This window comes from Oryzias latipes, chromosome 24 (genome assembly GCF_053564925.1).
Source record: "Oryzias latipes strain Hd-rR chromosome 24, Olatipes_Hd-rR_3.1".
NCBI lineage: Eukaryota > Metazoa > Chordata > Actinopteri > Beloniformes > Adrianichthyidae > Oryzias > Oryzias latipes.
Window position 1 is genome coordinate 10,007,735 of NC_136260.1, and position 13,310 is coordinate 10,021,044.

At 37.3% G+C, this 13,310-nt stretch overlaps 1 protein-coding gene across 2 annotated transcripts; it reads left to right on the plus strand.

Annotated features, from left to right (window-relative positions):
* The first annotated feature begins 801 nt into the window (after nucleotides 1–801).
* On the plus strand, nucleotides 802–12,208 carry tmem63a (transmembrane protein 63A). Of its 2 annotated transcripts, none has more exons than XM_078942402.1 (23): nucleotides 802–1,052; nucleotides 3,724–3,909; nucleotides 4,048–4,127; nucleotides 4,202–4,280; nucleotides 4,358–4,395; nucleotides 4,517–4,659; nucleotides 5,175–5,226; nucleotides 5,305–5,413; nucleotides 5,489–5,559; nucleotides 5,659–5,739; nucleotides 6,528–6,645; nucleotides 6,746–6,879; nucleotides 7,126–7,266; nucleotides 7,637–7,790; nucleotides 7,863–7,969; nucleotides 8,057–8,143; nucleotides 8,424–8,489; nucleotides 8,680–8,842; nucleotides 9,008–9,113; nucleotides 9,209–9,376; nucleotides 10,589–10,704; nucleotides 10,791–10,841; nucleotides 11,232–12,208. In XM_078942402.1, exons 1-23 carry the CDS (start codon nucleotides 1,023–1,025, stop codon nucleotides 11,364–11,366), a joined length of 2,415 nt encoding a protein of 804 aa, XP_078798528.1. In that variant the 5' UTR covers nucleotides 802–1,022; the 3' UTR covers nucleotides 11,367–12,208. The 2 variants fall into 2 exon arrangements, with proteins under 2 accessions (XP_078798528.1, XP_004083891.1); XM_004083843.5 differs by lacking the exon at nucleotides 802–1,052 and adding an exon at nucleotides 1,125–1,427.
* Nucleotides 12,209–13,310: the final 1,102 nt, after the last annotated feature.

Consider the following 13,310-nt stretch of genomic DNA (forward strand, 5'->3'; position numbering starts at 1 on the left):
GAACTGTGTATCAGTTGCTTCAGTCCAGTTTTACTCAAACTTTACCTTATTTACTGTAAAGATAGGTGAAAATGAGTGCCATCATGTGTTTTATTAAAATGTGCTTTGGTCTACTTTGGCAAATTACATTTTTAGATATATTTTGTCTATGGTGACTTTAAACATTTGAACATTATGCTGGATAGATATGTAGGAAAAAGGGAAAGTGGATTTCTGCCCTATCAATAAATATCTGTTGACACTAAATCATTTCATTTCCATTTGTGGTCTTTCAGACCTTTTTAAATGTTCTTGACTGTCCACTGTGATGGCTCTTGGTCATTTTTATATTATAGTAAAATGAATCTACCATGCCTCAATCCAAATGGTATTTTCCAATATTGATATTTTTGATTTATTTCGTTTAAAGATGATTTTATAATTGCATAGGTCAATTCAATTAATAATCTGCCTCAAACAACTTGATGAATCTAGGATTTTAAATTGATAAATCAATTACGTAGATTAATTGTTACACCCCTATTACTTGGATATATTCTAAATTGGCCCTCAGGTGTGAATGTGAGCCTATATAAAGGTTGTGTGGACTTGTATGTACCCCACCTTTACCTGAAAGTTACTAGGGTAGGCTCCAGCAACCCTCACCAGGTTTAAAAAATAGATGAATGGCTATTACTAAATGTATATATTTATAAATTGCTGTGTATCACGAAAAAGTCGTGTGTTTTCCCCCCTGCTTTGTACAAAAACCTTTCTGCCGAGCAAATATTCAACATAGCTTTTGCGGGTTCCACCGGAAATACCTGTAAATTTTCAAAGTAAATGCATGTATTGCTGTTTTTATTTATTTCACCAATATGGTAATATTGTACAGTGGCAGTTCAACCTCGTTTTAGGCTAGGTTATTTCAAAAAACTATTTTTTTAAAGATAGAACTGTTTCTTACGGTAACTAAAACCCCGCAAAAGGCAATGGGTTCAATACTGAAAGGGCTTTTCAAACATCCATCAGATGATTGAAGAATGTCAACAAGACGCAGGCCACGACCAAAGGTTTGCTGTTACTTATTTTGCTGACCGACTGAAAAAATCAAAAGTTCATGTGACTTATTGTGCTGCTTAAAGTGTCATGTCAGTCCCTCCCCAGCCAAAGCCTCCCATGTTGACGCCCCTTCAGAGAACTGCAGAAGAAAGTTTGATGTCGTAAACTGCCGCGTCTGTGCATACGCGGAACAGCGTGACGAATGAGAAAGAACCGATTCTTTTGCATTGACAGAACTGAAAGAAAATATCGTTCTCCAAACAGGACCGTCTGGGTACTTTAAGAGCAATCTGGATATCTGATCTATAACGTTTTGCTACAAGGAAACTACAGTTTTAAAAAGTGGATGTCCTAAACGGGTTGACTTCAGGTACTTAAAGTTTAAGGTAAGGTTCTTTGCTCCAAAATAACTTTCTGTACAATTGTGTAAAGACTTCAGAATTTTTTTTAGTAGTAGACCCAACAGCCCGTGTTTTTTCGTTCCCCTTTGTGTTTTCAAAGTTTGCCCCATCTGTCAGAACTCCCAACGACACAGCTGTTTAAAGACAAACTCTTGCTGTTTAGTTAAACTTAAAGGAATCAAATAAATCAATACATATATCCCATTGTGTTAACGCGACTCAGTAATGTGTTTATGAGTGGTGACTGTGAAGGTATGTCGAACTTTATAACTTTAGTCCGCTTCCGCGTGACCTGGAGCGTGCTTGACTATTACGGGAGAAGCTACTGTGTTGACTTGTGACTAATTAAAACGACCGCGCAGCCGCAGACGGTCTTTGTCTGGAGAACAAATAAAATACAATTTGAAATATTAACAGTAAATAAAAATAGGTGAATAAAAGATTAAGTCTACGTTAAACTTAAAACAACAACAACAACAATTAAATGACAACGCCTATTCTAAACAGGTGTTCCCTGAAACTAGAACCGAGTAGCAACCATTTCCCTCAGGCTAAAACCGCCCTAGTTCTGACAAACGTTTCTTTTCTTTACAAATTAAAAACACAGTCTGAAACAAACAACATAAACTAGTAATTTTATCAATTACGATTTTTTTGTCTCTTCTTTTTAATAAATTTTTATTTTTTACATGGACATGGTCATGTATTTTTGTTTTGTTTTTTGAACATTTAAAGTCTCTCTACAATCATTTATTAATCTATTATAGAAGCGTTCCCAGTGTTTTTTAAAATATGATTATGCCATTTTTTGCCAAAATCCAAAAACCTGTGTCATTTTCTGGGATATAGTTTTTGGAGAGCAGCTGGAGTTCATCAGACATTCACCTCTGAGTTGTGGGCGACATTGTTGGTGCGGAAGTAAGCCTCTGCTGATATCCCATCATTTATTTGTTTACACTCTCCCCCTCTAGCTCACAGCCCCTTACAGCCAACCCCAAGCAAACATTAGTGATGCAACAAAAATGGTGAGCAATATTGGAGCTATCCAGCCAGACAGTGTCAAGAAAGATCTCAACTCGGACGAGGAAAACAAAGACGTACATGGATTTATTTGTCTGAAAGTGGATGCATGAAGCAGTGAGACTTTAGCCCTCCCATTTCACTTGCTGTGTCAAAAAATCAAGCTTTTTCAAAAGGCATCTTTTCATCTTCTACTGATTCTCCTCGACTTGAATAAAGAAATAATCAGAAATACAATTTTAATATTGATTTTCCTTATATATGTCTCCCACATGAGTAAAATGCTTAAAGAATATGTTAAAAAAAACACCCAAAAACAATTTTCTTTGAAGTGGGTCTGTAAAACATGTTTTGTTATTTTTTAAACTTGAAAACGTATTTAAAAAATAACCTAACTTATTATTTGTCTTTTAAATTAAATTAAAGAAGCATATATTGGATGAATTTTCAATAAAAAAAATAATTCATGTAGAAAAATATATGTAGAAGTTGCTTTAAATTTTATTATTATTATTATTTTGTAATTGGGAATGATTGAAAATGTGCTCCGTTGAGCTTAAGGCTCAATTCCTTACATTTTTCACTTTTGTTCTTCAAACAGTAGTGAGATTATCTTATCTACACCTTCAATTTGGAAACTTTTAACACAAGAGTAATGCATCATTGCACTGATGAGCAATGGAGCATTTAAAAAAGAATGAAGCGTAAGAAGTTAAGTAATTACAGTCGTAAGAAAGTGGAAGTGTATTTATTAGGTACTCTGTTTTTTATTTTTTTATTCTATTTTTGAGCAACTACTGTAGCGATGCAGGCCAAAGGGTTTCATGGTACTCATTGAAAAATAAGGTAACGACACATTGGCTAATCTGTATATTGTGTTAAATCAGACACTTCACAAAACATTCATAGTGTTGTTACTAGGCCACATATCTGATATTAATTAACATTTGTGAAAAGTTTAGTGTCAAACAACTTTACTGTCAAAGTCAGAAAGTGTTTGATTTTCTTAATGTTAGCAATAGTGACAGCAGACATTAAATTACAAACAGGTTTTTGATCAAAAATGTTCTTAAGAATAAGTTGTTTAGCTGTTTGCTTTAGGTTAAAAAGTTAAGACTGCTGACTTTGAAAAATGCTTTTTTTTATTTTGTATGCTTCATTAACCAGTAACTTTGAAAAAAAAGCTCTTTTTCTCCTAAACTCAGCACCACAAAATTAGCTGAAAATTCACCTTAATGTTGTTTTCATCGGTTTTCTGCAGGAGATCTGTTGGAGGTCAGTCATGGCTCTCCGCTGGCAGGACCCAAGGGATCTGCTGGATCTAAATTTTGCCAATTCTTCTGGTTTCCTGGACGGCTGCTTCAGCACCAACCAGAGCACCGTCCTCTCTGGACTCAACTTTGGAGGAATTCCACTCGTCCTGCTGCTTGACTTCTGTGTTTTTATTGTAGGTTTTTTGTCTCTCAGAAAACTCCAATCAAGTGACAGAAATTTAAGCTTTTTTATATTTTTTTTGATTGTTTTTGACAAGGCTTTGTTTTAATCTACCCTTAAAGCAGTCACAGTTTTTTTTCGTCTCCTACAGGTGTTGCTGGTTCTCTTTTCCATAATCCGGGAAAAATTCTGGGACTATGGTCGTTTAGCGTTGGTTTCAGACAGTGATGGGTAAACTCATAGTTTCAACTTTTTATCAGCAGAAAAAAAAATTTGATTTTTCTTAATTAACCTTTCTGTTTCAGTTTTAATGAATCAACACATCGTCGCTATGGACGTATGTCATCTGCAGCTTCTAACACAGAGGACTTTGGATATGAGTCGGTGTGTATAAAAAGAGCTAAACTTCTTTTTTTTTTGTCATCTTCTGCTTTTTAAACTGCTTTCTCTGTCTTTTAAAGGGCTTCTGCTCCTGGCTGCCATATATCGTCAGAATGGAGTGAGTGTTTTGCTGCGTTGGACACCTTCTTTTTTCTCCCCCTCCTAAATCTGCCTCGTCATGCGAGGCAAAATTGAAGGTTTGAATTTCACAACTTTAACAAAGACTTTTTGTGTTCCAGTGAAGAAAAGATCAAGGAGAAATGTGGCATAGACGCCGTCCACTATCTGTCCTTCCAGCGTCATCTGATCATCCTGCTCGTGGTTATTACCGTCACCTCCCTCGCAATCATAATGCCTGTTAATATGTCTGGAGACCTGCTGAGTGAGTTTGACAAATAACACACCCTGTTTCAAAGCACAGCTTGCGTTACAAAACACTCATGATGAAACTTCATTTCACAAAGTAAATAAAGGAAGAATTATGGGGAAAATTAATTTTTCTGTATGTTTGAAATGTTTATCTACTGACTTTTAGGTTAAACCCTGGCTTGATCACAACATTTTTAATGAGATATGCCGCTCATTGAGGCTTCCAATAAAGAAGAATTCAATTTTTAGGCTTCTTATTGGGTGTTTTAGAAAATAAGTTTAAGCTTTATAAAACTAGTTCAAGATCACACGTGTCCTGCTACTGACAACTGCATGAAGTTATTTGTGCTTAAAAATTCCAGTCAAGATTTCAAAGTTATCATTTTAGTGTAATGTATGCATGTAAGTCAAGCCGTCACCACGGCAGACTGCATTCTTTAACCATTAGCAACTGTCATGTGTGCAGATTTAGTTAGTTAGGTCTTGGGTTAGAACTTAAGAAATGCTAAAAATGTCTCTCTTTTTTAGAAAACGACCCCCAAAATTTTGGAAGGACGACTATCGGGAATCTTAAAACTGGGTAACTTTAATGGAAAATGTGTTCTGTAGAAATTTTTGAGGTGTTTGTGCCTTAAAAAAAAACGTGACTGTTCTACAGAAACAACTTGTTATGGCTGCACACGGTGTTTGCGGTCATCTACCTGGCCCTGACGGTGGTGATGCTGAGAGTCCACACATCCCAAATGAAAGGCCTTCGCAAGGAAACAGTGCGTCTCCTGTCTGCTTGAACCAAGACTGTTAGTTGGAATTATGTAGTCACCTTAAACTGTTTGGTTTTGAAGGCCAGGAACACCTTGTTTGTGAGTCCAGTTCCTAAAACGGCAACAGAGGAGGACGTGAAAGCTCACTTTGTGTGAGTAAACCAGCATCTCTTGAGAAGGTTTCTTTCTCGTGTGTGTTCATAATTCATAGCTGTGACCAATCTTTCACTGGCTGTTCTGTTTTTTCACAGAGAAGCGTATCCCACTTGTGAAGTATGTGCTGTAACTTTGGGCTATGATGTGGCCCGACTCATGCACCTTGATAAGGAAAGGTAATATGTGAGAAACACTTTGACTTACAAAGTCCCACTTTCTGCACAGTTAGCACCATTACATTCTAATAAATAGGGGTTTAAAGATTCATTTTAACAATGATTTGATTCATATCATAATTTGGGGTTGGCGATCTGATTCCTAGTCGATATGATTGCAGGTAAAGTTTTCCAGATTCAAGCAATCAAGAAAACAAGAATTAATTGCATTCACCATTTAGTTTCCTAAAGTTCAGCCCACGGTTGTTTTTCTACATCAAAATAATCCAAAGGGAACATAATTAGAACATTCTAGCACACTGAAAGGTCACATGTCTTTGCTAAATTCTAAGTGTTTCCACACAGGGACTGATCTTGTTGTCTGCTGTGTTGACACTTGGTGTTTTTTATGTTATAGTAAAATAAACCTAGCATGTCTCAATCCAAATGGTATTTTTCAATATTGATATAATTAATTTATTTCATTTTGAAACAATTCTATGATGGTATAGGCTAAATAATAACTGTCCCCAGACAGATCAATCTGGTTGGATTCAATAATCATTACATCCCTACTAATCAACAATAAGAATATTGAACGTCTCTCCTTGTTGTATGACTATCTTAGTGGTATAACCCACACATTTCATCTGCTATTTAGTTTTTATAACTCTAACTGTTGCCAATTTGATCCATTTATCTTCTGCTATAATAGTTTTACCCCCATGAAGAGGAATGCATTCTTCCTCATTTAAGGCACATGTGCATCATATTTGGATTTCTTTTTGTCTCACTTTTTTTGAACTCAGGTTGCGAGCTGGAAAAAACCTCCGGTACTACGAACGCGTCTTGGATAAAACGGGTCAGCGGGAGCTGATCAACCCTCGCTTATGTGGCCACATATGTTGCTGCTCCGGCTGTGTGAAGGTGAGGAGTGATCTGATCTGACAGTTCTGTCGCGGTAAAATATAAGCGTTATGTGGAAGACAGATTTTTCATTTTTTTTTCTGTGCTTGGTTTCCTTCAGGTTGACGCAATTGAGTATTACTGCGGCAAAGAAAAGTTCCTGCTGGAAGAAGTGAGACAGGAGGCTGAAATCGTACCGCAGCACACCTTAGGGATCGCTTTTGTCACCTTGAAAAACGAGGCTATGGCTAAGTAGTGCGTCAATTTTTCTTTTTTATTACAAACTTTTCTCATGACTGCATCAGAGAGAATCCACAGAAATTCTTAAGCCATCCATGGCCAAAGTCCCCGTTTTGTTTCCTAGACTTTAACTGAATCACGTGGGGCTTGTTGACCTGAATTATAAAGCCATCGTATGATCCTTTTTATGAGGGAAAAATGTGCGGCCGTTTGTGTCTAAAGTCTGTTAATGCGTAACCTTGACGGCAACTGTTTCTGCAGCATTCTGAAGGACTTCAACGCCATCGAGTGCCGGGGGTCAACCTGCTGCGGGAGGGAGCCCCAACCCTCGTCCCAAAGCAGAGCTCTGAAAGTAAACAAGTGGCGTGTCAGCTTTGCACCACATCCCAAAAGTGTATACTGGTAAGAAACGGCAGTCAGTCATCTTCTTAAACTCCACAGACATCACCTGTAGTTTAGTTTTTATTTGTTAAAGCCATGGAATTATCCAGTAATTGAATATTGTCAAGAAGTCTTTTTATAGCAAACTCCCGTGGTCTGCTAAGGAAAAATTCCAGTTCTATTTAAAAAAATGGTTTTCCATCATTTTTAATTATACTAAAATGAAATTATTCTAAAGAAAATGTCAATATTATTAGTCAAAATTATCATGTATCAGTTTGGATATTTATTTTCAATTTAGTTGAATTCCTAACCAAATATAAAAACACTTCTTGTGTGTTATTTTCTCTTTTTTTGGTTGTGTGTTTCTAACTTCTTCTCTATTCCAAAGGGAAAACCTGTCAGTGCGAGGTTTTACCTGGGCTGTTCGCTATGTTTTAATAAATCTACTCCTCTTCCTGCTGCTTACCTTCCTGACCACTCCCACCATCATTATTAACACCTTCGACAAGTTCAACGTGACCAAACCCATCTACTATCTCAATGTGAGTGGCAAACATTAGCTTTAACATGATCCTCCTCAGAGCTTTAAATCGTCCTTTGTGTTCTCTTTATAGAGTCCCATCATTACTCAGTTCTTCCCAACTCTCCTTCTGTGGTCTTTCTCTGCATTGCTGCCTACAATAGTGTACTATTCCACACTGGGAGAAGCCCACTGGAGCAGGTATCCAAACACACTCAGCTGTCTGAAGGCACCAAAGGGTTTGTGCCACAAGATCTAAATGTTATTTTATCCCTCTACTGGTCTCAGGTCCAGCGAACAGCTGAGTATGATGCGGAAACTGTACTTCTTCCTGCTCTTCATGGTCCTGATTCTTCCCTCACTGGGTCTCACCAGGTGATTTACACCGGCTTAAGAAAAGACATGCATGACTAATTTAAACAGTGCAATGATAGAGTCAGGAATAGAATATATTAGAATAAAGAGATAAAATAAAATGAAAGGTCCAAGATGGGTTATTTTTTAGTCATGTTAGCATGCATCTAAAAACACTGTAATGCAAAAGATGAGATTTTTTCCAGCTGTTAGGTATTTTTCTAAAGGGAACAGATGAACTTTCACTTTTTGATTTCTTGATAACTTAATTTTGTGTTTTTTTTTTCTGTGTTTGCATCAGTCTGGCTGTGTTTTTCCGATGGCTGTTTGATAAAGAGTTTCTCAATCTCGGGAAACTCCGATTTGAGTAAGTACTTGTTTTTCTCTTTTCTGCCATCCCATCATACTGATTTAGATTAATTGTTTATGTCAGGCCACTTTTTGTTGGTTTAAAGAAGCACATTTCTCTAAAATCCCTAAATTGTTTTTTACCCTCAGTTGTTGCTACATTCAAACCATCTTTTCTGTTTGTTCTGCTTTCTTTGTTTCATAATCAGGTGCGTGTTTTTACCTGATCAAGGAGCCTTTTTTGTGAACTACGTGATTGCAGCCGGCCTGGTTGGCTCTGGGATGGATTTGTTGCGGTTGCCCGGGTTACTACTTTACCTCATCCGCATGATGCTCGCCCGCTCCGCCGCTGAGAGAAAATATGTGAAACAGGTGTGTGTGTGTCTGTACCAGTTGCACCTGCTGCACCTGATCCTGCTTAGTGAGAAATGACACCTTTTCATATATTAGTTTGTCATAAACACCCCCCCAGCCTCAAACAGCAAAGTCAGGAGATTATTGGGTGTTAATTCAAACTCTGTCATAATCTGTTTGCAGAACCAGGCATATGAGTTTGAATATGGAGCCATGTATGGATGGACTCTCTGTGTGTTTACTGTCATCATGGCCTATAGCATCATATGTCCTATAATTGTCCCCTTTGGTAAGTTCATTTCACCACATTCCATCATACGATAAGCCTATCCTCAGTCAGGTCTAAGACTGTCTGTGTCGTTTCTCTGTGCTTGACTCCATCAGGTCTTCTATACATGTTGCTGAAGCACCTGGTGGACAGACACAACCTGTACTTTGCTTACCTGCCTACGCGCCTCGACCATCAGGTTCACATGGGAGCTGTGGATCAAGCTCTGGCTGCACCCATCATCTGCCTGATATGGCTTTACTTCTTTTCTGTCCTCAGAGCAGGTTAGAAACAATTACTGCTAATTATTCTTTAAGGATTTAACATCTACCTACCCACTGTGGAGCACATTTGCCCCACATTGACATGTTTTTGGTTTCTTACCAGCTGCCACAGATTTGTAAACTCTGGGTAACGTTTGATGCAGCACGACTTTTTTTCAGTATTTTTCATTGTGAATTTTTTAAATTTGATTTATTTTATTCCTTTCACGAATGGGCTTCAGACAGAACTACACAATATGCACTCCAAACACCTGCTAAAGTTACACAATTTCCAAAACCATCCAAATGGCATCCATCTATTTTCAGAACCTGCTAAAGCCCTTAAACGGTCATGGATACCCAAGATGCATTAACACTAATAACAAAGCAGCAAAAAAAAAAAAAAAAGTTTCTTTTTCATTAGAAGTGGGCACTGAAGCTCATCCTAAGTGGATTTAGAGTCTTTTTGAGGTTAAAGGGCCAGATCTTACTGCTATAACACTCCAGCTGCATGCACAACACATTTTAAAATGTTGAAAAGCAAAGAGTGACGCAACAAGGAGCTGGTTATGGCTTTTGTATTTATATTTAGTTCCTTCTTTTTTGTTATTGTTTTTAAAAAGCGGGACTTTTTCTATTCAGTTGCAAAAATAAATGGCGTATGTAGATTAAGAAAAGCAGAACATCAACTTCTTAGACTAATAAAACATTAAGAAACATACATACTAACCTTTAAGTGAGTACTGGTGTACTCATATAAAAAAAAAATATATATATATATATTTTTTATCACAATTATTAGCATGACAATTTTTAACACCAATGAAAAGTATTTCATTACAGTTACATATTCATGCAGAACATATGTATTATAGGAGAAGGGAAATGTGTCTGAATGTGCTAAAGATAGACTTTTGGGTTGGCGTTTTGATTATTTTTTTATACTTTGAACTATTTTACTCTCTTTGTTAATCAGTAAGCCGAACATTTATTTATTTATTTGTTTGTTTTTTATGATTTTTAGTCAGTGTTCCCTTGCTACAAACATTTTTATTTTAGGTTTTCTGCTACATATATGGGGATGGAGAAATTATACAAATTTGAAAATCCAAATCAGCCTCATTTACAAACAGCATAAATACACTTATGCAAAACAGAGTTTTTCTTTTACAAGTTATGAGTATTTCTTGACATATGTATAGTTTTTGAAGTGTGTGCACGTGTGCTTTTCAGGTTTCTGGACCTCCACCTCCTTGTTCACGTTGGTGGTCCTGTGTGTCACCGTTTTCATCTGCGTTGGCTTCACCTGTTTCGGCCATTTTAAGCACCTCAGCCCACATAACTATACGGTGAGTGTTTGATTGGTGTAAATATGATGTTGCACTTCCACAATCTTTTACAGTCCTCCCTTATAAAATGTATGTTTGTTTTTCAGGTCAGTGCACAAGATGAGGATACAGTGGAGGGAGTGGAAGAAAACACTCGGGTAATCGACTCATATTTTGTGAGACAAATTCCACCACTTCAGCAAAGCTCAAGCGTGTTTTAAACATGTGTCAGTCCTGAATTTAGTCAACCTCTGTATGTGTTTAAAGGCTCTATTGATCATCTGTCTCATGTCTGTCATTAACAAAGAAATAAGTAGCATTGTGATGGATTCCCTCTGCTTTGATGGGATTACAGAACTGTGCAGGAATAGGAAAGTAAACTGAAATCCAGATGGATCACATTCTGACACTCTGACCAAGCAGTTATTATGCAGTTTGAATTTGTAGTTTGCAGATTTTAAAGAGCTTCGTCTGTTTTCCATCCTGTTATATTTAATGAAAATGGATCAACAAAAACATCTGTTAAATGTTTTCTTCTTTTCTTTCAGGTTTACCTCCCCAGAGTTCTCAACCCAAAGTCCCCTGTCAGCACATCACAGGACCCTAAACCACCACAGTGTTATGGCTCCACAGAAGACAGCCCAGAAAATGGTTATAGTCCCGTGAGGAACAGCAGTGCTTAACTTCAAGGACTTCAACATTTTGTTGAATTGTTGAGTCGTGTTGCGCCGGAATCCTGATTTGAAGTTTCTTTTCTTCACAATTATGGATACGTCAACTGAGACTGTCACTGTACTTTCTCGCAACATCTGTTTAGTGTTGTTACTTGCTGCACGGAGAAAAAACGGTTTATTTTGTTTTACCTTTTACTGATAATTATATTTTATGTTCAAATATCATGTATTGCATGCTAATAGCTCAAACAGGATATGTTTAATATCTGCAAAGCACAGATATATGGAATATATGATATATGAAGGTATCCAGGAAACTGCCCTTGCAGTTTGGGTTTTGCACACTATAATCAAGCCAGCAGCACAGAACTGCTCAAGCACAGCTTGTTCTGTTCTACTAAGGCATCCAGTTTACATTTCTAACAAGTGCCTTTGATGAAAACAAAGATCTGCCAAGGGAATAACTGATAAATGCACTTTGCTTTTTTGTATTTGTTAAATAATCAAAACAAAATATGAAGAAATGACTGGATTTATGACCCAAATAATTGTTTTGTTTTTTAGCCATTAATGGAATTAATGTTGGGGTCAAACAATGATATGACATTGAACATTGTACTGTGGCTGAAGAAGTGTTTCAAATAGGTCAACCTGTATTTTTTAAATGTTATAATGGTTTATAATTTTATGTTTTTAAAGGATCCAGTCTGAAACCTGGATCTTTGTTTATTTAGGTATTGATTCTTTTAAGCAAAACAGAAATATCAAGTGGGACTAACCTTTGTACAGATTGATGAAGATGTCAATTTACAGTTTTGAATGCAAAGAATAAATCTAATCCTACTTTTTAAGGGTTATTTTATTCAGTAGAGGGCAGTGTTGCGCTGCTGTGAGACTTTGAAGGTACAATGAATGAAGCTGTAACAAGAAGCTCAAGCACTCAATGTTGCATTAAGTATCTCTAACTTGTCATGACACTGGTATGAAGCCAGTTTACTGGTTGAGAGTTCCTGCAGATCCACCTCCTCACCTGATGTTTCGCAGTTTCCAGGCTCTTTCTTCTTTTTTTCCTCCTCGTTTTTGCCCTTTTCCCCTTTCTCAACACGGTACCTGCCTCAGCTAGGAAACAACACTGTCTTCAGATAAAAAGACACTGAGGGTTCTGTGGTGATTAGCAGAGTAGTTAAAAATGTGTAATGAAGTGGTGGGTTAGTGGCTCTGGTGAAAGGAGAAGTTTGAATGAGGCTCAGTGGATTTCTATTGGAGCCTCACAGTTGTGCTTTCACAACAAAAGCCAGTTGAGGAACAATAACTCCTGAATTGAGTTAGTAATTACTTCAGAACATTTAACTCAAGAACCTGACGCACACAGTAATGTGCATATTGCCTTCCATACAAACTACCTGCAAAAAAGGTGGTTGCGCAAGCACCTTTGTACAGCAAATTTGACTGTGACTCTTTTTTTTCCCTCTGGATTACCAGCTTCAGGGATTTCTTTTTTGATTAAACAAAAAAGTCTGCTTGGTGCTACGTGATCAAGTAAATCTAATAACGTGGCCTGTTTTTAAAGAAAATCTAATAATAGACAAACAGAGCAGAAACCCTCCTGTGTAAGGGTCTGGAAATGGATCTGAGCAGGTGAACCTTCACAGGAGAGATCTGTGCAGGGTCACTAATAACTTGCAGATATTCTCTTGAGGCTCCAAGGATGAGAGTTTGGTGTCAAAGACACCTAATATACTGTCTCTGCTGTGTAGGTTTAGTCCAAGCTCTCTGCTGGAAAAACTTCCTCTGTGGAGCTTGAGTAACAGAGATGTGAGGACTGTAGGAGCCTAGGAAGCAGCTGTGTCCAGTAACTGGAACTTTAAAATGATCAGATTCTGACTCCTGGGTCCTGCTTTGGCCCAGATGGTTCTGTGACTTGACTTGTCAGTTGGGATCAGTTGCAAATAA

What these genes read in the sequence shown, in the direction of transcription:
- tmem63a (XM_078942402.1), top strand. Translation starts at nt 1,023, where the DNA reads ATGTCAACAAGACGCAGGCCACGACCAAAG. An exon ending in ATGCACCTTGATAAGGAAAG is followed by an intron (nt 5,740 to 6,527) that starts GTAATATGTGAG and finishes TTTTGAACTCAG; the next exon opens with GTTGCGAGCTGGAAAAAACC. An exon ending in CCCTCACTGGGTCTCACCAG is followed by an intron (nt 8,144 to 8,423) that starts GTGATTTACACC and finishes TGTTTGCATCAG; the next exon opens with TCTGGCTGTGTTTTTCCGAT.